The sequence below is a fragment of the Pinus tabuliformis genome, chromosome 2_1, assembly GCF_031772625.1.
Source record: "Pinus tabuliformis cultivar Carrire ecotype Pingquan chromosome 2_1, CPIR1, whole genome shotgun sequence".
NCBI lineage: Eukaryota > Viridiplantae > Streptophyta > Pinopsida > Pinales > Pinaceae > Pinus > Pinus tabuliformis.
This window is the reverse complement of record NC_142299.1, coordinates 44,107,223-44,133,098: the sequence shown is the minus strand read 5'-3', so window position 1 is coordinate 44,133,098 and position 25,876 is coordinate 44,107,223. Positions and strand designations below refer to the sequence as shown.

Here is a 25,876-nt window from a genome sequence, read left to right as displayed (position 1 = left end):
ATTTACTATTCAAACCTGATTTCCTCAATTGTAATAGTAATATTTCACTGTCCATATTACTTGGTAATGCACTTGATGGTTGGTATAGGGTTACACTAAGACATGCACAAAGAATGGCATGAGGCCTCATAGACCATGAGATCAGATGATAGATATATTGAAGAGAGAAGGATACTATATGGTAGAACAAAAGGTAAGGGTGAATAATTAATAGTTGACGTGCCCCTTAAATGGTGGCTGTGACCTTTGGGTCTCATATGTAGAGCTATATGACATGGCTACCCTGGTTGATTTGATTCGACCATGAAGAATATTTGATATGGGCAAGCTCGTGTACACACAAAGCGTAGAGGTTCACCACTGTAAAATTATATATTAAAATAATTTATAAAGTGAATCATGCCCAAAAATAGTTGAATAGTTAGCTAAATTATATATACATGGATAAGGATGGATATATGTTGATACCTAAGTTACCAGAAAACAGATACGGGTACAGGGTTTGAAACGGATATGGCAAATTTTCAAAAAATCTGGATATGATACGGCAGGAAATCTGGATATATATATATTTTAAAAATAAAAATTTCATATTACCATTCATATTTCAAAATCTAGATTATCATCTATGATCTATCATGATTCATCATCATCAATTCAACATATGCCATAAACATTCAAGTCCAATGTTATTTGTTATACTTCTCTAACTAGGTGGCCTATGCTTGATTCTTTTTCAGCAGTCGAATGCCAGTTAACAAGTTAATTTATTTTGTAGTGCTCCGTGATTCTTAGTTTCTGTCTTCTGAAATAGCTAAATGACAGAGGATAGGACAAATTCAGTTGCATGACACATCCCAGTGGTGAATATCTTGAAAAATATTTGTTTCATGCTTTAGAAGAGCCAACGAAACCCTGTCCAAATATCATAGCAATGAGCAGATTTCATTTCTTTGTTCATGTTTTGAAAATTTGAAATGATGAAAATTTGAAATTTTGTTATCAGGCCTTGGCTAAGGAATCTCATCCAAGTGAGCATCATCAAATATCTTGGCTAAAACCAAGATGGTCTTATCTTGCCTTCCTGATTCTTCAAAACAGCACTGATATGGACTAATTTCAGTGGCAATATGACCTAAACCTTCTTGGAAATCACTTGCAGAGGTTCATTTTACCTCATGCTTGGCTGTCCTATTCATAAAAGCTAATTTCTCAGCAATATCACAGTGATCTGCAAGAAATTTCAGATCTGATTTATGGTCCAAGTTAGAACTTAGAGGGCAACAGGCCTGCATTCTCACATCAGATTTACACACACAGGAAATGGACAGGAAAAACCTAGAAGAGAGAGAAGATAATTCAAAAACTTCTTTTACACGTGAGAGATGAGAGAGGTTGTATAACTTATTTTTTATTTATTCTTAATTATTACTGAAGTACTTAATTAATAACTTAATGCACTATCATTAACATAATCTAAGTACATAAAATATTAAATAACCATTCACTAAACGTTTAAAGTATATACTGACATGTGGTGTATAAGCTGCCTTGAAATTGACTCTGATGGAGTTTGTTTTATCATCTTGGTATTTTTTGGCTGAGTTGATAGGAATAGAAGCAAGTTTTTTTTACTGAAAAAAATAGAAGCATTTTTCCATACAAGACTCATCAGTTTATGTTTTTGTGTTGTGCAGTGGCCGTCTACTAAAAACATTGGTAGATGTAAAATACAGAAATCTCCATCTAACACCTGTAGAGATTATAATTTATCTACAATGCAATTTCCTTTTGTGTGGCTGTTGGTATTGCAATTGCTTTCACAATATATGCCAGGAGAGCTTTAAAAAATTCATGAGTACGGGGGTTGTCGTAATGCGTATATTATATAAGTTAGTCGTGCAGCCAATTTTCAATTTTAAGTTTGCTGTTCCCGGCGGGCAGACTTCAAAACCCTTTTTTTGCTGTAAAACGTTTCAAATTTTTCCAAATACGTTTCAGAATTTCAGAAAACGTTTTCAAATTTCTAAAACGGCACGTTTTTCCTACAAAAATGCCGTTTGAAAAAAACGTCCCGTATCCAAAAACAAAAAACGGCACCAAAACGTTTTTCTGGCGTTTCGTTCCAGGATCCGGATCTGAAACGGGAAAATGCCGTTTTGGGGGTTAGGGTAGCCGTTTCCGGCAACTTAGGTTGATACACATGTGCAAATATATTATCCCTTAAATCAATTTTTTTTGTCCTTAAATAGTGTAAGCTTCTAAAAAGCTATTGTTTCATTATTTTGTCTCCCCTTAGAGGGAATTGCCCCCAATTTCTTCTACTCAAACGGAAATCTCCTATTCTAACTAGGTATATAATGGTGTACTAGATTTTAGTCTTTGTAGTCTTGGTATGGTGTAGTGCTGCTATGAGAAAGGAATCAAATAATCTTTTGATAGTGCAGTTCTTGAACAAGGGGTGGAACTCTATATCACAATGAAGAAGCTCAGAATGCAAAATAATTGGATTTCCTCTTTGCATGGGAGTGGAACTTGAATTTGTGTTGTATATTAGGTAGTGCAAGCATCGGTGCAGAAAAATCCCCCCAATTTCTACTACTTGAAATCAAAACTCCCTTTCTAACTAAGTGTTTAATAGTATGCTAGCTCTTTGTACTTGCAATATTGGTGTGAGAGGTGCAAGTTGTGTCAAAATATCTCTTGGTAGTGTATTGCCAAGGATGGAATTATTTATCATAATTAAGAAGTTCATAATAGAAATACTAGGGAGTGCAAGCATTGGTGCAAAATATACTACTTTACCATTATTCAAGGAAAGATTAACAATGTTATGTTCCACTAGGTGTGTAACTATATAAAGCATGTTGTATTTATGGAGAGTGACTTGCTTGTTGTCTAAAGTAGTTGAAGGCAACAACTTGATTAAACAAAAGGTAAATTTTGTCCCTGTTACCCAACAAAAGTGGGTGATCCCTAGGAAAAGCTTTTCTTCTATTCATCTCTTCCAGCCGACAGCCAACTGCCCTCGATAGCGGTCTTGTAGCCAATGTGTCATGCCATTCATATCTCCGCCACCTACATCTGTCATATGTCTCCCTGCCCATTTGTCAATAGCACATGTTGGAAGGCAAACTTCTGATCAAAATATACTTTATTCATTATGCAATCAGGTGCTTATGCTTATTTATATTTGGGCATTCTGACATTGATTATGGGGTAAATTGGAAGAAAGAAGGGTCTTGGCCATAGTCTTGTTCCCTCACCTTAAATGGGGGGTTAATTTCAAATTCTAGTCCAATGCGACCTCCCCTAATGGCCCATGGCTTTAGGAAGGGGCACTACATGGGAAGCCATGATTGAGATAGTGTAGACCCATCTATCCTTATTACATACTTACCACTTTCCATCTTACATTGAGTCCCTATTCCACCTCCCTTCTTCGGATCAACTAACCATTGGTTTATTTGGATTTGGCATTCACACATCCTCATACCTTGGGTAGGGCCTAGAAATGCACCCTGGCAGGTTGATGCAACTAAAAGAAAGAAAAATCATATGATGGTCATAATAAAAATAAAAGAAAAATCAAAGTGCAAAAGATGGCCGGGACTTACAAATTAGCACGTGGACAAAAGCTAAGCATGAGCTCTACCTCTATCATATGGCTGTCACACGGTTCCTGGGCCAATGTTGCCCTATCTCATAGAAGAGAAGGAACCCTTGCATGTCCCAACCCCTAATGGGCGATGAATTGCCCCATCTTGAAGGGGGTAATAACTACTATACATCATACGAAGCAAGCTCTCATTCCTCGAGTTACGAGAAATAATACAAGGAAAATTCAAGAAAAAATAACTCATGCATCCACGATTGCTCCCTCCTCACATCTACACACCCAGGATGAGGTATTCCATCATAGTTGGTCCCTTTGACTATGGCACTTGGCCATGGGGTTCTTTCCCCCTCCATTCTGTCATTATTCACATGGCACCTATCAATTGAAGGATGAACCAAGGACATGTCATTTCCCTTTGGGGGCTGAGAACACCTAATAGGGTTGTCTATTAACCACTCCTACCTAGGGAGGTAACACCACTACATGACTAAGGCCCCAATTTTGGAAGGGAAGCCACCTATGAAGTGTTATTATGCCCATTTCTTTCAAGCTTGGTTCACTTAGATGCAATAATGATTAATGTACTTGATAGTGAAAGTTGCAACACTTGAGATTGTGGGTGATTGGCAGGTTGTTCCATCTATAGGTTTGGGCAACTTAAATGGGGTCTAGGTCCTGCAGAGGGACATATTGACACCCACAAGTGTTGTGTTTTGAGCCATGGGACTTAGTACATTGTAGAGCGTCATTCATAGCCATGGGTACCTTCAACACCCACAATGTTCCTTCATTTGCCCTATTATCCATGGGATAATGCACCTAGACTAGTTTGCCCCCAACTGCCTTAACAATATATACATGGTGTCGCAGTTGATCTAGGGCCTAGATGAGGTTTGTCTCATGCCTTCAGACATGGGAGGGATAACACCATCTTCAATGCCCTCAACGTTGGAGTAGAGAGAGATTGCACTACTTGGAGATTTGTGAGACCCAATTTTTGTGCCCCAAACCCACATTTGGGGGACATAGGATGATTTTCACCGAGATACAGGGGCCAACCCCTAGATCTTGATTTTAGAGGCCTTCTACACTTGTCATGGCACCAAAAGGCCTCAATGTCAACCCTAAAGAAGCCCACACAAGCCTGGCGTCAACATTTCATTTAGCATTTGTGGAGATAAATTGAAGTTTGCAAAAGTTACTACATTGGCTTGTCACCTAGGCAATTACTTACACATTATTTTATTATTAGAGGGACTTGTAGGCTAAAATAGAATATTATAGAGCACATATATATTAGAGAGATCTCACTTGATCTCTCATCATCATCACACTTGGAATTTCAACCTCATAGAGGAACTCACACTTCTCTCTTATGGATAAACTGGAATCTTTGGGTGCATTTTGATGTTTGGAGTTAATCTTGGATATTCTTTGGAGCTACTCTTTTGCATAATGGAAGGACTTCTTATATGTTGTCTTGTAAGTGCCCTAATTTGTTGAAGATTTATTTTTCTATTTCTAATATATGGAATTATTGATTCTAGGTCATGGCAAATTATGCCCTAATTTGTTGAAAATTAATTAATGTTGCTATTTAGATGAATATTGCATGCATTACTCATGTATAACGTGTTGAATAGTCATAGTGGTGAATTTATTGAAGCTCTCCTATAAAAATCCATTTTTCCATTGAGTGTGTAAAGGCTTGAAATTTGCTTGCTAGGCATCAAATATTGGCCTCCTTAGGAACAATTTTGATATCCTCAATCATCCTTGACTCCATTCTCCGAAGGGACAAGGCACTGCCCAAGTTGTTTGGTGATATTCTATAGTATTCCCTTCTCGGAATGTCTTGAAAACCCACAAGTTTTCTGAGTTTATACAATCTGGCTCACTGTAGAATTTCTACAAACAATTTGTATGCATGGTACTGTAGGTGTGTTTTTCATTTGTTTAACTCAAAGAATGTATAGAATAGTCATTACATGCCATGTGAATGTTTCACCAATAACCATAACTGATTTATAACCACTCAGAGATACATAAAGAATGCTGATGCAAAATAAAATGACATAAAAGACAACTTTCATTGGGAAATGAGCGTAATGCATGCCATTGATAAACATTTGCTACAACAATAGAGAAATCATAAGATCACTCACACCAACTATATATATAATAACAAGAGTGTTGTAGGTAGATAGGCATTGAACAAATCTGAGTGGGAAATATATAAATATCATTGTTCTCCAGGTTTACACTACAACAAAGATGACTAACAAATTGACAGTTTGAAGCGTTAGTTTTTGTAGCATTGGATGGTGTTCTAGTCTCGAAACTTTGTGGAGAGGCTAAAACACATGATTTCTTCAAAACCCAAAAATAGTTTCTGGAAATTCCACCTAGAGATAGCTCAATTAAATCAATAGACCATCATTTAAATTTTTCGTAAGTATAAGTTAAGAAAATTGGTTAATTAATAGTAATTAATTGAGAAAGGTGGGAATTCTCTAGAAACTTGCACTGATCGACTTGGAGATAATCTCAACCATCAATTAAGTTTTAATCTTGGCCGTTGAAGTCTCAACTAGATATTATAAGTGAAGGTTGATGGGGTAGATGGAGAACACACTAGTGTAGATACTCTGTGATCTGAGTAGATTGATTTTCCAGTAGCAGAGTGATTTAGAAGGAGGATTAGAGCCAGAGATCGAGTAACAGGTGGAAAAGGAGTAACATAGCTTTTCGGTGGAGTGTTCCAGTGCCGGAAAAATCAAATTTAGGGAGTGCGAGTTTGACCAGAGGGACTGCGAAAGGATTTTTTAGGCAGCAACAGCAAAGTAGTTCGATCTAGCTAGAGGAGCAGTGGATTTAGTGGCTAGTGGCCGAAATTTTGATCAAGAGATCCAGTGAATTAGTTCTAGAGCTAGAGAGAAGCAGAGTTGCAGATTTCAAGAGTTTCTGGAGGTAGCAACAACAAAGCTTGCGTAAGAACTACGCAGAGGTTGACGCAGAAGGAAGCGGGAATTGTTGAGAGCCAGTTTAGGGAGCTGAGATCAGTTGTGGGGTGAGGAAAAATCCTCACAAGAATTTTGCCAGTGATTCTCTCTGATTAGATTCCCAGTTTGGCATCCAAATTATTGTATTCAGATTTACTGCTACATAATAATAAAACCCTCATCTGTTGCACTGGTTTTCTCGTATTGGGTTTTTTCGGGGATAATTGTCCAAAAATAACAGTGTCAACTTGTGTGTGATTGCTCTAAATTTCTCAGTTCCTATTTTTTTTGCTTCCACAATATTTTATTTGGTGAGAAATTGCAGTGTGAATAATTCATTATTTTGTCGTAAACAAAATAAATTGCATAATTAATTTATCAGTTAGAAGAATTATTTCTAGTTGCTTCATTTCAAGGAATTTTCACATATCAGAGCATATTCAACGGACAAGAGGCTTAGAGTTGGAACAAGAAAATTTCTCTGTTCAGATGGAGCAACAGGTCAAAATTTTTCAGGGCTGCACAGTGCCTAGACAGGCAGTGCGAATTGCTAGATAGGGTTCGATATTCTAGGGGCAGTAGGAAGGAAAGTTCGATTTGTCAAGGGAAGCGATTCCAACAAGCAGAGGGAGCAACAACTCAGTATTTTCGCAGAGTAGATTTCTTGTTTAGGCACAGAGGTTTTGCAACAGGTTGCTAGAGTTTTTTTAGTGTTGGGTGAAAGAGAAATTGCACACACAGAGAGAATTTCTCTCAGTGGGTTTGAGTTCAAAAATCCAATATTTCCATTTGTAGCAGGTAGTAGCAACAACCAATTTTTCCTCACTTCAAAAGGGAGTGCGAATAGCAGAGCTAGCAGTCGAACAGGAGAAAGAGGGAGATTTCCATCCCAGGTTGAGTTTTTTTTCATTTTTCTATATTAGTTTAATGTTTTTTAGGAGTAATGGCTTCATCAGGACTCCGAGATCAGGATGGATTAGAGGGTGCATCCGACTATTGTATATGGAAGGCCAGGATGTCCTTCTTGCTAGATGAGTATGGTCTAAAGATGTATGTAGAACGAGTTGTAGCCATGCCTATAGATGCAAACCAGCTAGCTAATTACAATAAGGAGATGGCCAAGGTAAAGCGGTTGATTCTCGACGAAGTTCGAGACCATATTGTCTCGCATGTGGCGGCTAACTGCCAAGAATATGACTAAGGAAATGTGTGACACTATTGCCTCATTATATCATAATCCTTCCGAGCAGCGGAAGATGTTCCTGAAGGAGAAGCTTAGGAATGTTCGTATGCAGAAGGGTGAAGACATAGATCCCTTTCTCACCAGAATTCAGGATATTCGGGATGAGCTTGCAGCCGTAGGAGAAGTGTCTCAAGTTACAAAACTTGTGTGTTTGGCCTTGAACAATGTCTCTAAGGAATGGGAAATCTATGTACAAGGCATTTTAGGACAAGATACATTACGAGGGTTGGATCAGATGTGGTTAGTTTTGCAACAAGTGGGGATGAGGCGATATCTAGTAAAGAGCTCCATCAATGACAATAGTAGCAAGGGATCGAAAGGTGTGAAGGAGGAAGACAATGTGGCCCTTCCATCAAAAGGGAAAGCAAAAGGTCCTAGCTAGGGACAAGGCTCGCAGGGAGAGAAGAAGAAGAAAAAGGATCTATCTAAGATCAAGTGCTTCAGGTATGGTGAGTTTGGCCACTACATTAGTGAGTGTCCTCAAAGGAAGAAGGACAAGAAGGAGAAGCAAGGATTAGGCGACAACATCCGTAGAGATAGACAAGGTATCCTCCCAATTGGAGGAATAATTCACCATGTATGCAGCTATACCTCCAGGAGAGAGGTGGGGTGATATGAAGCTTTAGTCCTAAAGTTGTGCAGAGATTTGGGCAGGGTCCATTGAGGTGAGCATTGGATGGTGTTTCCTCATGGATCATTACCCTTGCTACAGGGGCCCACAATATTCAATAGCAGGAGGATCAATGTCAGTTGGTGTAGTCAGTTCCAGAGTGACAGTTGCAGACTAGTTGCAGTCAGACATTGAGGGGTGCAAAGCAGTGTTAATAATAGTGCAAGAGGCACAGTGAAAAGTCAACAACAACACAAATTTCCCAGTGGACAGTGCAGAGGCTAGTAGCAGTCAGAGACTCAGGAGACAGTTGCAACACAAAGACACAGTTGATTTAGATACTTCTGAGTTGCAGTAGTTGCACCAATAGCAACAACAATAAGAGGGAGTGTTAGTTGGGTTGCAGTGTAGATGCAGAGTTGGCAGCAGTACAAGTTGTACAGTGCAGTGTCAGCAACAACACAAATGCAATATGGTTCAGCTACAACCAGTAGCAAATGAATCAGAGTTAGTGCAGTGGTTGATGGACAATGGCAGGTAGCTACAATTGTCAGACATCAACAGCGTATATGGGAGGATGATGTAGAGACAGGGTGTTGTAACAGTGCAACACTAGAACACCTTCCTCGCTAAGAGGGAGTGTTAGTTTTTGTAGCATCAGATGGTGTTCTAGTCTCGAAACTTTTTGGAGAGGCTAAAACACAGGAGTTCTCCAAAACCCAAAAATTGTTTATGGAAATTCCACCTAGAGATGGCTCAATTAAATTAATTGACCACCATTTAAATTTTTCCTAAGTTTAACTTAGGAAAACTGGTTAATCAATAGTAATTAATTGAGAAAGGTGAGACACACGGATCGACTTGCGGATGATCTCGTCCATCAATTAAGTTTTAATTTGGGCTGTTGAAGTCTCAACTAGAGATTACAAGAGAAGGTCGATGGAGTAGATGGAGAACACACCAATGCAAATACTCAGTGATCTAGACAGATTGATTTTCCAGTAGCAGAGTGATTTAGCAGGATGATTCGAGCCAGAGATCGAGTAGCAGGTTGCAGAGGAGTAAGGCAGTATTCCGATGGAGGGCTCTAGTGCCGGAAGAGTCGGATTGAGGGAGTGCGAGTTTTCCTAGAGGAAACGTGCAAGGATTGCGCAGGAAATAACATCAAAGCAGTTCAATCTAGCTAGAGGAGTAGTCGATTTACTATCTGGTGGCCGAGATTTTGATCAGGAGAGCCAGTGAATCAATTCTAGAGCCAGAGAAGCAAAGCTGCAGATTCAGGAGTTTCTAAAGGCAACGACAACAAATTCTGTGCAAGAACTACACAGAGGTTGACGCAAAAGGAAGTGTGAATTGCTGAGAGCTAGTTTTGGGCGCTAAGCTCAGCTGTGGGGTGAGGAAAAATCCTCACAAGAATTTTGCCAGTGATTCTCTCATATTGGATTCTCAGTTTGGCATCCAATTTATTGTACTCAGATTTACTTCTGCATAATAATAAAATACTCATTTGCTACATCGGTTTTCCCGCATTGGGTTTTTCTAAGGAAAATTGTCCAAAAATTACGGTGTCAATTTGTGTGTGTGATTGCTCTAAATTTCTCAGTTCCTATATTTTTTGCGTGTGATTGCTCTAAATTTCTCAGTTCCTATTTTTTTTGCTTCCGCAATGTTTTATTTGGTGAAGAAATTGCAGTGTGAATAATTCGTTATTTTGCTGTAAACAAAATAATTTGCATAATTAATATATTAGTTAGAAGAATTATTTCCAGTTGCTGCATTTCGAAGAATTTTCACATGAAAAGGTATCCACAGGATTGATCATGACCCACACAAGCAATAACACGTCTGATTTGAAATCTGATATAAATCTGGCTCTCCAAACTTGCTCTTTCAGCTAAGGATGCCCACTGATAAGACTACGGTGCTCGGAAATGTAACTTGCAGCCAGTAAGGAAAGGAGAATATGCTTCCTATTTGACTATCTCCACAAGAGAGAAACTCGTCACAACTTTAGAGAAACATAGTGACACTACGTCCTCTCCTTCAGTACTGTAACTTGATATTTGAGGCTGAAATGACTGATTTATATTGTACTGGAAATATATTCAATGCTGATATACTTCCTCCTTGGATGAAAGTAGCTGGGTTTATCAGTCCTCTTCATTTGACTCAGCAGTACATTTTCCTGGGATTCATTCGCACTAACTGTACTATGAAACCAACAACTTGTCCCTTTGTTAAAGGCTGAACTTGTGTGGCTCTAGTGACTGATATACACACTCAGAAATAGTTATCTCTACTCCCACATCCAACAAGGTGACACCCACGGTTTCTCTGAATCTGAAATTAACCTCCAACACTGTAACACGCTCAACTCAGTCAATTAAACACATCTGAACTCAACCCACTATCTGATAATTTGACTCACCGTGCACAAGAACACGACCAAGATAGTAAAGAGGGAATTTGGCCTATGAAGTTGAAGGAACTCAACTTCCTTTGGCTGGAATCTTCGACCCCTCAAACCACAACAATGCAGTCTCTTTGATAAGGAAATTTTGTCCTTATGAGCCGAGTACTTCAACCCACTTTCAACAAGCTTAGATTTGACCCTCTTTAGCAAGGAAATCGACCTCTTAATAGTTCAAAGATCACAAGGAATTGGTGCTTGAATTCGGCCCCTTTTTCAACCATTGTTCATGCAATAAGCACAAATGGAAGACCAGAAGTGATCTTCCCCGAGAGTTAACTAGGGTGGCACTCGAAGTCCACCGAAATCAGCTTAGAGTTCCCCTTCAAACTATTAGATCTGAAACTCGTTTGAATTTCTTTTCAATGTCAATGGGAGATGATAGGAAAAAGAGGATGCTCAACAAATGAGTCCCTCCTTTTATAATTTCTCTCCATGCTTCTAGAGTCTAAACTCCTTTTTAATATTGTTTTATTGGTGGGGGCCATTTTTCACTTGGCGCATTTTGTCGCCATTCTCCAATAAAATAAGAATTTGCGACCATTCTCCTATAAAATAATATTTTCCGCCATTCTCCCATAAAATAATATTTGCCCCTTTTATTAATATTACCAAAAATTGACAAAACTCCTTAGTGATTTCCATGCTCACAAAATTGGGTATATTACATCATCTCTTACTTTAATCCATTTTTCTTCCCTCTAAATTTCGGTCCATTCAAGGTTAGGGTAGAAAACAAGGGCTTAGGGCAAAATTCTAGGGAAGAAGTATTTTTGTGGCTGGAGAGCCTAAACATCAAGAGGATAGGGTTTGCCACAAAACTTATCATTTTGTTATGTAAAAATTCGTAATTTTGTAATTATAGTTAAATTAGGAAAAGGGCAGGATCACAAGATTATGCCCTTTCACGAAAAGGTACCCATGGATGTATATAAGCCAGGTGTTCTCCCTGTAGAACTCATCAATCAATTTTCTAATAAAATACATATGCATATCATCTATTGAAATACAATGTAAAATCAAGTTTGCTTCATCTGGTATCAGAGCAAGTTGCTCGTTGGCTCACTGCTGCACAACTCAAGGTTTTCTCTAGCTGCCCACGATGCCATTGCTCGCTACCTCTCCTCTTCACCGCATTCATGCCTGTTTTGTTGACTTTGTCCCCTCTGTCGTATCCTTCCCCTCTGTCTATGTACCAAAATCATTTTGTTTCTAGCTGACGCCATTGTTCTTCGTCCGCCATCCCATCAGTGGTGTTTCGTTCTCCTGTTCCTCAATGTCTCTCGCTGATTGTTTGACCGTCCTGCTTTTGTGTCCACTTCCGTCCTGCGTCCACCTTTGTCTTGTACCCTCCCCTAATGTCAATCCCTCGACAAAGCGTCACTTCTAACTGACATATCCCCGACAAACTTCTGGTCGTGCTCCTCGATTCATATCATTAACACTACATATATTTAATTAACTATTGAATACTACATAATATACCATTATCGTTAATTCACTATTATATAATATTTAACTAACTATTATATATATAATTAATTAATTAATAAGTATATTTATTTATTAATTATTATATAATAAATACTATAATATAATTTATTAATTAGCTATTATTGTATAATTAAAAATACACACACACACACACACACACACACATATATATATCTATATCTATATATATATATATTATTTAGAAACAATAATAAAATAAAATTAGTTTCAAGTTAAGAACACAGGTTAAGTTGGATAAATTTTCACCACCACACACATGATTAATGTCATCAATGACGATGAGCGACTTTAGTAAAAAAATGAAAGAACTTGAGAATAAGGTCACTAGAAATGTTAAGGATATTAAGAAGCTCCAAGATACAACAGTGAGAATAGAGAATCAACTCCAACAAAATTATAACGAACTTAAAATGGAACATGCAACCCTTTCAAATAAGTTTAATCAGAATCATAATAAAGCAATGGTGGCACTGAACCTTTGTTTGTCAAAGGTTGAATATTGCAACTAATCAACTAAACCAGAATAATGAAGCTACTCAACTCCCCAATTCTTCAAATACATGAAGCCCATCAGACTCACCTCGTATCCTTGAATCTCCACATACATCTTCCATTCCCAATCCACAAAATAGTAACTTGAATTTTCAAAATATGTAGGTCTCGACCCAATTCCTCTTTTTCACTCCACCGATTGCCACATTTCAACGAAGAGAAAAACTTAAGCTTTCTAAATTTCACGGTAATGAGAATACAATGTTGCATGGTTCAATAAGGCAAAGGGGTATTTTGAGATTTATAGTATTGACAAAGATGATGGAAAAATCAATCATGCGTCCATGCAAATGGAAGGCGAAGCTTATAATTGGTCTATGTGGTGGAAGAAAATGACACATGCTATTAGTTGGAGGAAATTCAAAGATGTTTTCTTTAAAAGGTTCCAAGGTGTCAAAGAAGAAGAGTTCTTCACGACACTCACCAGGCTACAACAAAAAGGAGATGTGGACGAATATACTAGAGAATGGGAAACTCTAGCTACATGAGTACTTGGATTATCAGAAACACGCCTTATTCAATCATACCTCACTGGACTTAAACCATATCTCCTGGATGAGCTTAAGCTTCATGACATCACCTCTAAAGAAGCAAGACAAAAAGCAAAACCCGCAAAAAACAAGCTCCAAAGAATACAGTTGGCAAAAGTTGAAAGAATATATTCAAGACGAAGGTTTCCCCAAATATCTAACATGAAGAATACAAAGTATGTTGTACCACAAATATGTGAAGGAGGAAAAACTAATTTGGAAGTGCAAAGAATAAAACAGGGTAAGTGTGAATGTTGTGGCGAAAAATTGGATTCTAGACATAAATGTGTTAAAGGAAAAGAGACCAAGAACTTGTATACATGTGAAGCAACTTATGATTCAGATAGTAAAGAATCACTCATAGAAGAATTTGAAGATTCTCCTCAATTTTCCCGAGAATCAGACAACGAAAATATTCCGCAAGTATAATTATCAGCGATGACAGGGATATCCCAGACCCATACCTTGAAGTTAAAAGGACATATCAAAAAGAACAATGTAATGGGTCTAATAGAAACAGGGAGCACTCACATTTTTTTGGACACAAACATTGCAAAGAGACTTAACATGCCTAATATGAAGGTAATAGTAGCAGATGGAAAGAAAATCGAAAAAGTAGGGAAATTCCATAAGGTCAAATTGTAGATTGAGGACTACAATCTAGAATCTCCATTCTACAATGTATCACTAGGAGGAGTGGATGTGGTCCTAGGTATCCAATGGCTACAAACCATTGGCACTTACTCTGCCAACCATCAAAACAATTTATAAAGTTTAGATGGGAGGGGTAGAAACACCTTCATTGAACGGTGACAAAACTCAGCGAAGGGTTGATGGCTAGAGGCTTAGTCATCAGAAAAGGCGACTCTGTGTAATGGTTGAGCGGCTGGAGGGTCGAACAATGCTGATACCAGTGTAATGAACAAGGTTTGTATACGCAGCGAAATATTCAAAATGTCCATCTTAGGGCGAGTGATATATTTATATAAAATGTTGAATGTATAAAAGATATGAGATGATGATGTTACAAATGAGAGCCCGCTTATACACTTAGACAGGTGTCCCTTCATCAACGATCATGTCCTTTAAGACATGCCTCTTCAATAATTAATTATTATTTAATTAATCATTGTTATGATTATTATTTATATTATTTTTATATATTAGTCATAACACACACTCACACATATGGTTGATGTACGGATAGTGGCTTGATGTACATTTCAAGGGAGTGGCTTGATAGTTTGGAGTCCAATGTTTTGACCTTCATGATGGATTCTAAAGTTGCAAGCAAGGTAAATGTAATGACCCGCCTACAATTACAAATAAAACGAGAATATTAGCATGCATACGGGACATCCATATGATAGCTACATATGTATGAATTGCATGTATTGCACTAGTATACGTACTAGCTAATATTGGAAAATGTTTAAGTTTAGGTTAATAAAGCGTTTATCGAAGTAAATTCCTAACTCACCAGAATTATAAGGAATATATTGAATGGAGTCCTTGACATATGTATGATACTCCTTAATCAAAAGAAAATATAAAATAAACTCAATTCAATTTACAATTTAATTTGATTAAAAATAAATAAAATGAACTATTTAAATTCTAAATAAAGTAATTTAATTAAATTATAAATGAAGTAAATTAATTTAATTAAAAGTTTTTATTAAACAAAATAAAGTTAATTTTAACTAAATTAAAAAGAGTCAACCTACGTATCATGAAAATTATGAAGGTGACTGACTCTAAAAGAAAGGAGGAGGATGCTAGAAGGTACGAAACTGACTCCTGAAGAAGGAGAGTCGGTGGATTTTATGCATATAAGGGAGTCAGGAGAACTTTCCTAAAAAAGACAGGAGATGGAGAAAACACCGTGAAAACGAGAAGTAAGCTGGAGATTTGGAAGAATTGAGCCTCAATCCTTGGAGTTTTGAGCACAGGGGCAGAGGACCTTAAATTCCTCTGGATCTGGGTACCGAAGAGGTTGAACCTAGATTGGCAGGGTGGATTCGGTCGGTTTGCTAACAGGATCGGATTGGCAGCTACAACCACACCGGATCGACTTCAAATTCAATCCAAATTCAATAGCCAGGTATGTAGCTGTGTATTTGATTAATTTTGCTCAAGAATTTTACTGTATGTATTATTACTGCCTGTATTTTCGAAGTTTTCCAAATTCAGTACCTTATAGTAAACTTGGGGAGACTATGAGACTAGGGATACTAGAATGTAAGACATGTAATCCTATGCTAACTACCTACAAATGTGATGCAAGAGCATCACCATTAGTAAATTCATTTTGATTGTGATCGTCAAAATTTCATTTACTAGAGGAAGTGGGTTTCCTAAATTTATTTTAATTATTGGATATACTTAGGAAAACTAGTATTTAGTTAGAGTTGTTATGAATTTGTAAAAAATAGGAATTTGTTGTAATTGATTTATGAGAGACATTATAATTAGTTTTAATAGATTAGATATCTTCTAGCTTTAGGAATCATATCGACAATTAATGGATCTTAACATATTTATTCTTTTGTACTTAAACATAACTTGTAACTCAAGAAAGGGGGTTATAGGAGTGTGAGTGTGAAGTGTGGATTAGTGTGTTTTCTGAAGAAAATCACTAAATGAATTGAAGAATTTTTGTCCTCTTTCCATTGGATTTTTGGTGCTTTATTATGATTCAAATTACTTCCAAATTACTTGCTATAGATGTACTGTAAAATCTCTATTTTAAGCTTTTGTTTCAGGATTCATGGGAACCACTGTATGCCAATTCCTTTGCAACTAACCATTCGGTGTCGACGGTCATTCACTGGATCGAATCCTTTGTGGCGTTGGTAAATTTCCAGGCCGAACTCCTTCGTTGTATATTCATCACGGCGTCAGTTTATTCTGCGATTGTATGAAACCGAGCAAAACTTATAATAGGCACATTCCTTTATTTTTTCAAACGACGGCACAAAACTCGAGAATAGTCGGTAATCAGGACATAATTTCACCTTAAACTATGAAATTGTTTGAAGCCCCAACCCACGTTAGAGTGGGATTTTTTTCGTAATCGCGCTAGAAGTTAGCTTTTACCCATAGTCAGACATTTTCTATTTTTGAGTTTTGTACAAGGAAGTCCAACCTCTGACCCCAGAAGGTCTTGACATGCCACTGGTCTATAATAAGTTGGCCTGACTCCAGTCGAGAGTCATAACAAATTGTTTTGAAGTCTCGTCTTGACCTCGTGAATTTGCAGAATGGGTCAGCGATTCTGTTGAATAATTAAAAGAAAAGTGGAGGACCCTGTCGTGACCTACTAAAATTGTAGAATAGGTCAGTCGACTTGTTGAGTTTTTAGTAAAAGTAGGGTTTTAACGATTTTCTTTGGGTCTTTGAATAGGTGGATTTTGTTTTTATAATTTTTGGAAATTGGTGGGATGCCCCTTTTTGAGGGTTTGACTTCGAATGTGACTTTGATAGTAAATATAAATAATTCTTTTGCTTAATAAAGCTTTGGGCTTACATCATTTGTGGTATCAGAGCAGGATAACCTGCTCAATTGATTTTGAGGGATTGAAGACAAGTTTAACAAAGGAATGGTGTAGCAGTGTAGCGACGTCAAAAATGTAAAAGGTAATTTTAGCATTGCAGAGCGTGGTTTGCAAGAAAAGCAAAGATGAGATTGTTATAGGTTGGAACGGGTAAACAAGAGCACATGGTTGATATTTTCGAATCAAGATTGAGAAGAAGGAAAACTGATAGAGATAGATTTGCAGTTAGCAGGAAGGATTGGGAACCAAGATAATTGATGTAAAAACAACAAATTTGCACCACTAAGGAATACTGGGAGATTGCAGTAGTGGTTGGATGACAGGTAATGAATTTTTTGTCCTCAACTAATTTAAAGGCAATTGTTGAAGCAGATAACAACAGAAAGAAGAGATACAATGATAGGATGTTATAGCCAGGAACTTGTGACAGAGCAGGAAATGAGCAAGTAAAAGCTCTTAAGGGAAAGGATTGTGGCAGAGGAAGTTGCAACAAGGAATGCTGTAAACAAATTTTAGTTGGAGACTAAAGGTAAAGGAACAATGGAAGTTCTCAGGAGAAGAAGATTGTGAGCAGAGTGCAGAAGCCAAAGGAGGGCAAAGGAGTGCTCAAAAGGTTCTAGAGAAAAGAACCACTAATATAAAAAATCTAAGCTTAGGAGGAAGCTTGGTGAGGTAGTGGTAGCAGAAAGAGAGGCTTGCTACGAGAGAAGGTTTGCTTGCAGCTCACAGTGGGCATGGAGAAGCTCATGGAAGAGAAGATGGAGATGACTATTGATAGTCAAAGGAAGAGTTCATAAGGAAGCAACAATGATAAGAAAAAGGATGCCATAACAGATGGCAAGAAGAGAATGAGTGATGAAGAGTTTGACAAAGAGATGACTAAGATAAAGGCAAAACTTAGCTACCTGAAGAAGTTGCTACAAGGAGAAATCATAAAAGAATTGAGGCGATGATGGTATGTAGGAAAAAGTGTCAAATGGATTGTCAAGGAGTTATTTGTTGAGAATTTAATGTTGGAAATGGAGAGAGGAGGCACTTAGGGTAGCTGAGTATGAGATGAGAGAATCCATTTGTGAACCAGAGAAAGGACCAATTCTTATAGAAGAAGACAATGATGATGGAATGACGAGAAGGATGCTAGAGGCATTTTTACAAATTGAAAGGTCTCATTGTTTTTATTTTAATTATTTTTGTGCGTGTATTTGTAGGTACCAAAGACGATGGAGCTAAATGAATGTTAGAGATGGTGGAAAAAGCAAAAGTTGTACAAAGGCAAAGCTTTGCTTATGGAGAACAACAAGGCTTAGCAAAGCTTGAAGATGAACAAAGAATTGTTATAAGATAAGGAAATTCAACAATAGTTTATGGAGACAACATTGAAGAAAGTCATGAAGTTTAGGATGTAACTCTTCAAGTCTGTGAGAGCACAATCAAATGTATATTTGATTGATTTCATTTTCTTTTGATAAGTGTGTGTTTGATAATTTTTAAGAGAGTTTTATCAAATTTTGGAAGCAATTGGAGATTGGGAAGAGAGGAGAAAACATATGTTTTGTAGAATTGTCTATTAGGGCAATGTGAAGATAGTGAAGGAGGTGTTGGTCAGAGGAACTTAGCTCAAGGTCTTTCAAAAATCTCAAAGGAGTCTATAAGAAGTCAAGGACCTTTTGTGGAAGAAGAAGAGGCATTAGTGTCTCACACAAGTCAGAATGACATAAGGGTAACTTGTGAGGACGGTTATGAGGGTGGCAGAACAAACCAAAGCAACGATAAGAGTGACGTAGAGCAAGAAGTTGTTCTGTGGAAATATCCAAGGAGTTGCAGAAGAAGAAGAAAAGACTCGTGTATAAAGAGACAAAAAATGTACATTTGTTTATAATGATTGGGAAAGATAATGGGACATATTTGAAGTTGACGAAGTGATGACTGGGGACGAGAAGAAATACTCAAAGGCAGTATCCGAAGATCTTAGTGAAGAACCAGAGTTATTGGAATGTTTGTTACCACAACCTAAAGTTGAACCTAAAGAAATTGAAACAATGGATTTACCTTTGGCAGATTCCATTTTGTTAAATGAGTGTGAATATATGTTAATAAAAGGTGGTCAAGGGACTGTTTTTGAAGACAACAATAGGGTTCTAAGAAAGAGTCCTCTCCAGGAAAGAAAGGTGGAACTTGAAATTTCAAAACTGGACGAGTCAAAGGGAGTGTTAAGTCAGCATGAGGATTTTGTAAACAAAGGATGGAGCATACCTTTAAAACAAGTCAGACAATAGATGGCTCCACAAAATCAAGCATGGAGCTGATGGAAGTGCAGAAAAGTTCAAGGCTTGCTTTGTTCCTTGAGGCTTCTCTCAAAAGGAAGGTGTAGATTACGATGAGATATTTGCACCTGTTGCCTGATACACCACCATCTGCTTGATCATAGCCCTTGCTGCCTCGCAAGGATGGAACCTACATCAAATCGATGTGAAGATCGCTTTTTTGCATGGTTCAATCAAAGAGGAAGTCTATGTGGAACAACTCGAGGGGTTTGAGGTTCATGATTGGGAATCTCATGTATGCAGGTTGAAGAAAGCTCTCTATGGATTGAAGCAAGCACCTCGGGCTTGGTATGAGAGGATCAATAACTATCTGATGAAGCTGGGATTCACTAGAAGTGAAGTCGATCCAAACCTTTACTTTAAGGTTGAAAATGATAAACCTCTCATTCTGGTACTTTATGTGGACGACCTCTTTCTGACAGGTGCAGACCCTTTCATTCACAAATGTAAGACGGAGTTGGCTTCTGAATTTGAGATGAAGGACCTAGGACCGATGCACTTTTTCCTAGGGTTGGAGCTCTGGCCAAAGCCAGGTAAAATTTTCCTCTCTCAAGGAAAATATGTTGTGTAGATATTGGAAAGATTTGGGATGGTGGACTGCAAGCCTGTGACTACTCCGATGGAAGTTAACTTTAAGAAGTTATGTGGTAGTGTTGTTGGACTTGAATTTGGAAATGCTTCTGAGTATTGTCGACTCATAAGAGCACTGATGTTCTTGGTGAACTCCCGTCTGGACATGTTTTGCAGTTAACACATTGAGCCAATATATGGTTGAGCCTCATCATATACATTGGATTGGTGCCAAGAATCTTCTGGGATATCTTCGGGGCACAATCACTCATGGATTGAGATACACTGCCGGAGATGTGAGGCTGCATGGTTATTCTGATGGTGATTGGATTGGCAGTGTGGTGGATCGCAAGAGCACTTCTAGACGCTGTTTTTCTTTGGGTTTTGCTTCGATATCCTGGATGAGCAGGAAGCAGAAATCGGTTTCCTTGAGCACTGCCGAGGCCGAATACATAGCTGCTAGTATGCCCTCCTGTGAAGCTATTTGGTTGAGGAAGCTCTTCAGTGAGCTTTTTGGACATGTGCTGGATACCATCGTGAGCCTCTGCAACAACTAGAGTGGGATCCGATTATCATAGAATCCTGTGTTTCATGATTGCTCCAAGCATATAGATATCAAGTACCACTTTATCTGGGATATGGTACAACGAGGAGCAATAAGGCTCCATCACATTTGGACTGATTAAGAGGTTGTTGATATTCTAACAAAGCCCCTGGGGAAGGTCAAGTTCTTGGCCTTCCGAGAATGACTTGGAGTCATGGAGAGACACTCTTATGAGGGTCCTGTATGAGATGGAAATTAAGCTCTGGGAGCTCCGGGGGGCTTGGGGTACTTCTTGGAGCGATGAGCAACCATAGGGTGAGTGGTTCAGCCTTCCCCTAGTGGTTTGCTGTTTACAGGGTGAGTGGTTTAGCGTTCCTCTAGTGGTTTGCTATGTACAGGGTGAGTGGTTCAGCCTTCCCCTGCGATACCCCTTAGCGACATGTAGGCAGGATGAGTGGTTCATCCTTCTTGTGCTGAGACATCCTACCCATGCAGTCTGGGACTCATGGGAAGTACCTCTCATCTGGCCAATGAGTAGGGAAATGAGGATAGGGACCAAAGTACTACCAATGGACACATCGTATACTATCGTACTCCCTATGCTAGGATGACCGATATTGATTTGGGATCAATTGGAACTGACTTCGGGTCAGTAAGAGTGGTATGAGACAGTGTCTTTTGATTGGAACTAACTTCGGGTCAGTAAGAGTGGTGGCACTCTCCTTTGATTGGGACTGACTTCGGGTCAGTAGAGAATGGTATAATACATTCTCAATCACTTCTTTTTCATAGTTTTGTAGAGCAGAGCAGTGCAAAGCAGTGCATTGATGGCAGAGATAGTACAAATTGGCAGATGGGTTCGCAGATGGAGTTCTCCCTAGTTGAGAGGGAGTGTTAAAATTGGCAACTAGGGCGAAACTCCACATGGGTCATCTTATTTATGACGGCTGATATTTTTCTTGGATTCCTCTCTCCTAGAGGTGTAGGATTGATCTAAAGATCATCCGATTTTGACATGTACAGATGAAGTTATGAATTTATTTTGATTATGGTCAAATTGTCAAGGTCGACTAGCAAACTTATGTAGGCTTAGGAGCCCAACAATCACATCTATTCATCCTCAACGTTGCATATAAAAAGAAGGTGATTTAGCCTCATTTGGACACACTCATCTTCACATTTCTCTCTCCCTCCTCATTGATTGGGTATGGATTTCTGGGCCTCTCTCTCTCCACACGTCCGAAATTTCAGGAGAGCGAAATTTCAGGAGGTTGAAATTTCAGGAGTGAAATTTCAAGAGGCCGAAATTTCAGGAGACCGAATTTCATGATAGTTTGACCAAGCGTTGACCAGCATGCGTTGACCTCCTTTGACTGTGTTTTTGTGAGGGCTATCTCGGTTTGGGTAGGCCACATTTCTGGGCACATAAATCGAGGCTAAACATTGACTGTTGACCAGCATTGATTGCAGCTAGGGCTGACCGCAGGTGGGCTGTTTGACCAGACTTTGACTGTTTTGAGGGCTGTTTTATCTTGTTGTTTGGAGGCCGAAGTTGACTGAAGTTGACCGATTTGCTGAGGGTCAAATCTGCCCTGTTGAAAAGCGTTGACTTTTCTGGTTAGAGCTCTTTTGCTACTGTTATAAATTATCAGATTTGTAAATTGTACTCTCTCTCTGCTGAACTATTGAAGACTAAAAGAAGATTTGATCAAGGGTTTCCCCACATTGGGGTTTGTCCTTGGCTGGTGCCACATCTTGTGTCCGCTTGTCTTGGCTTGTCTTCGACTGTTTATGTTTATGTTCTATCTGCGTTTTACTATCATGTTGATGTGATTGCTAATCTGAATATTGATTCTGGGCTAATAAAGAAATTGAAGTAAAATTGCTCTAAAGCATAGCACATATCATTGTTGCTTAAAATTAACACTTAATTCTCTAGCACTATCGATTTTATTGATGCTGATGCTTAGCAGTTAAAACTAAGGGGAAAAGACTAATTAATAACATAGAAAGATGGTTTCAGATGTCAATTCAAACTAATTTCACCATATAGGTTTTTCGTTGAAGGACATGTTTCTAAATTTTGAACACCATATTTCTCTTTGAATTATATGTTTAAAGAGGGAATGAGCTTTTAATGTTTATCGTGTATGTTTTTTAGGTGCACGTGATTCTGATTTTATCATGTATGTTTAAGAGGGTATGTAATTGTTATCATATATAATCCAATAGTTAGAAAATTTTGAATTATATAACTTCTTTAACTTAATGACAGATTTTATCATATCTTTCTTCACTGGAATTTTTTAAATATGAATTATATTGTTGTTGAATTCAATCATAAATACAGACACGAACAAAGTGACTTGGATAGCATGGATCAGCACAACAAAATATGATCAATCAAAAGTTCAGATAGTCTTTTAAATACTTATAAGCAGATGATGTAACGGCATTTGTTGATGTGTTTATCTCTCTTTCAATTCATTTTGTTAACTGCTAATAATATATCTAGTGCTGCTATGGCATGGTTATAGAAGGTTGGATATCGTTGTTTTTGTTTGTTTTCAACCAATTGTGAATTGGAAGAAGTGCTAAGAAGTTAAAAGTTTTATTATGATTTAGAAATTTAATAAGGTTTTGTGGGCTTGCAGGTATTTGGCTAAGATATTAGTACCTGCTGGCTCAAAAAACGTACTTGTTGGTGAACCTCTTGCCATAACTGTGAGCTCTTACTTTAAATTTCCACATAGATTTATTTTCTGCATTGATTGGAAAGCCTAGGAAATTGCATATGTCGTAAAACAGTAGATTTCAATAGAAATGCCACTGTTTAAGTGACCTCAATGTCAACTTTTCCTGGTACCATGTTCTACTGTGATTTTAAAATTGACTTTTCCTGCAATCATGTTTCGGTGTTGCTTTAACATTTTTCTTTCAAGATTCTAGAAAGCAGACTACAGAGAAAAGTAACACTGCCTCTCTCTGCAGGTAGAGAATCCAGATGATATTCCAAAATTTACAAATATCTTAGCTGATGATTTTTCCAGTAAACAAACAGAGAAAGATACAAAGGCACAAGGGGCCACACAAGGTCAAGAACAAAAGCCGCAACCACAAATCTATAGATTTGGCCCTGCAGTAAGGCGTCTTCTTGCTGAGTTTGAACTGGACATATCTTCACTTAAGGGTTCAGGTCCCCGAGGGACACTCCTGAAAGGTGATGTCTTGGCAGCAATCACATCTGGAGCAGGTTCAGGAAAATCATCAAAGACAGCTAAATTGCACAAGCCATCTGAACCGCAAAAAACTGAGAAGACATTATCAGCCCCAACAGATACTGTATCTTCGCAATCTCCCTTGCCGCTGCAGTCATCTGGGCTTTATGAAGACTTACAAAACAGTCAAATTCGCAAGGTATGTTTTACCTTAGCTATCCTACATGATTAAATGTTATGTTCTTAAGAGTTGGTCTGAATGCCCTATCTACAACATGCAAGTGTGCGGTCTGATTTATATTTGAAGTATGTTGCTTTTGAAGAGAATTTTACTATATAATAATATAACTATTATATTTAACACATTTGGAGTATACCTAGTGTTGGACACCTAATCCTCAATGGGTTAGTGTGGAAGCCGAATAAACAAAAGGAGTTCAAGAGACCTTGGGATGTGGAACCCAACGGTCAAACCATGAACTGTAAATGTATAAATGTATATCATTTGTTAATAAAAATGTATTCTCATGTTTTATCTTTCATATTCCTTTGCTGCCCATGTGTGTTTAACATGGTATCAGAGCGGGCGAATTCTGGCCCTGCTCATATTTGAGTTATTGTTTCCTTGTGGCCTTTCTCTCAGTGTCAATTCTACCCTGTGGCCTTTCTCTCAGTGTCAGTTCTACCTTCTGTTCATCAAACATGCTACCATACCCTGTCTGCTTGTCAGAACTGCTGCCCTCCATCGTTTCTCTGTTTGAGAGCCAATACCTAATTCTTCCTTGAAGAACACTTAGTTTTCCAAACTTGCAACCTGCAAACACTCACCCAATAACAACTCTCTGCGGCGGTCATTGTCTACGCTCAATCCTTCTACAACCTTATAAATAACGCTTATTTTTTCCTACTGTTTGTTAGGCCTGTAAATAACATCTCTGCCCACCATTGCTGGCTACCAAATGCACTTGACAGTCCATAACAATTTTTACAGTGAAACGCTTGTAGAAGACAACGTTCATTTTTTATCATTGACCTGTCTGAGGGCGCTATTGTATTTTGCATTGAATGTTACTTCTTTTGATGTCGACTGTCCTCTCGCTTATCGCTGTAGACTTTTGGCATTACATTCAATCATAGTCTGATCACAACGTTTCTCTTAAAATTCTGCGTACCATTAAGATTTCTTTATACTTTTCTGGCACACCCACCATCTTGAAACCGTCAGACATTACATTCCTCCAATGTTGAATCACTGTTTGAAGTGTGGTCAGCTCTGGTGGTTGGTTTTTTGACTGCTGTATTGGAGATGGTATGTGCAACGGAAGCGTCGTGAACCCAACGTGAAACGAACACGCAACCTTCCATTGTTTTTCCAGCTTTTGAAATAGTAGTAAAATAAATCCGCATAAAGAGCTGTCTGCATGAGCCCAGATACCCAGGGTATCCATCGGAAGTAATGTTTTTCAGTGAAATAGCAATAAATCCAATTTAGGATGTAGAACCCCCGTAAGCCCCAAGAAAGAAAACATTCGGAGTTACAAACCTAGATTTCTCATTTGTCTGTTGGTGTATATGCTTAGATTGTGTAATTGAATTGTGTGTTGCATTGAATGTGGAATATGCTGGTTGTGAAAGAAGAATGGTGAAGTCGAAGCGCACAAACTCTGGTTGCATTATTCCTCTGCATTGAATTGGAGTTGTATGGTATGCTATGTTCGGTGCATGGATACTGTGTAATGGTGTATGGTGAGCCTGTGGTGCGTTGAACCTTCTCTGTGGGTGTTCTATTGTGCAGTAGTCCTACAAAATGATGTGTTGGTTATGATATGTTGAAATTAAGAGCGTCGAATTGATATGTCAAATCCATGTGTTGACTGGTATGTATGTTGCGTTGGAATTATTCTATCCTGCGTTAATTTAAAATCAATGTTGTACATGAGGGTCGTGTGTTGAATTTTATATGCCTTGGGTCATTTATATGTGTTGGAGCTATGGTGTATGGTATGAATATGCTTTGAATTCCTTTCTTGAAGACCGTGCTGGTGTATTTACAATTCATTGAAGTTTTTTATGGTTATATTATATGTGATGGCATATATTATGTTGAGTCATATATCCATAA

At 38.1% G+C, this 25,876-nt stretch overlaps 1 protein-coding gene across 1 annotated transcript in view; it reads left to right on the top strand.

The window, feature by feature from the left end:
- Window positions 1-25,876, top strand: part of LTA3 (Dihydrolipoamide acetyltransferase, long form protein) — a 240,140-nt gene that overhangs the window by 46,321 nt on the left and 167,943 nt on the right. Inside the window, exons 6-7 of the mRNA XM_089402121.1 lie at window positions 23,191-23,260; window positions 23,528-23,953. Of these exons, the coding sequence (XP_089258247.1) occupies window positions 23,191-23,260; window positions 23,528-23,953 (496 nt within the window). The remainder of the gene's footprint in view (window positions 1-23,190; window positions 23,261-23,527; window positions 23,954-25,876) is intronic.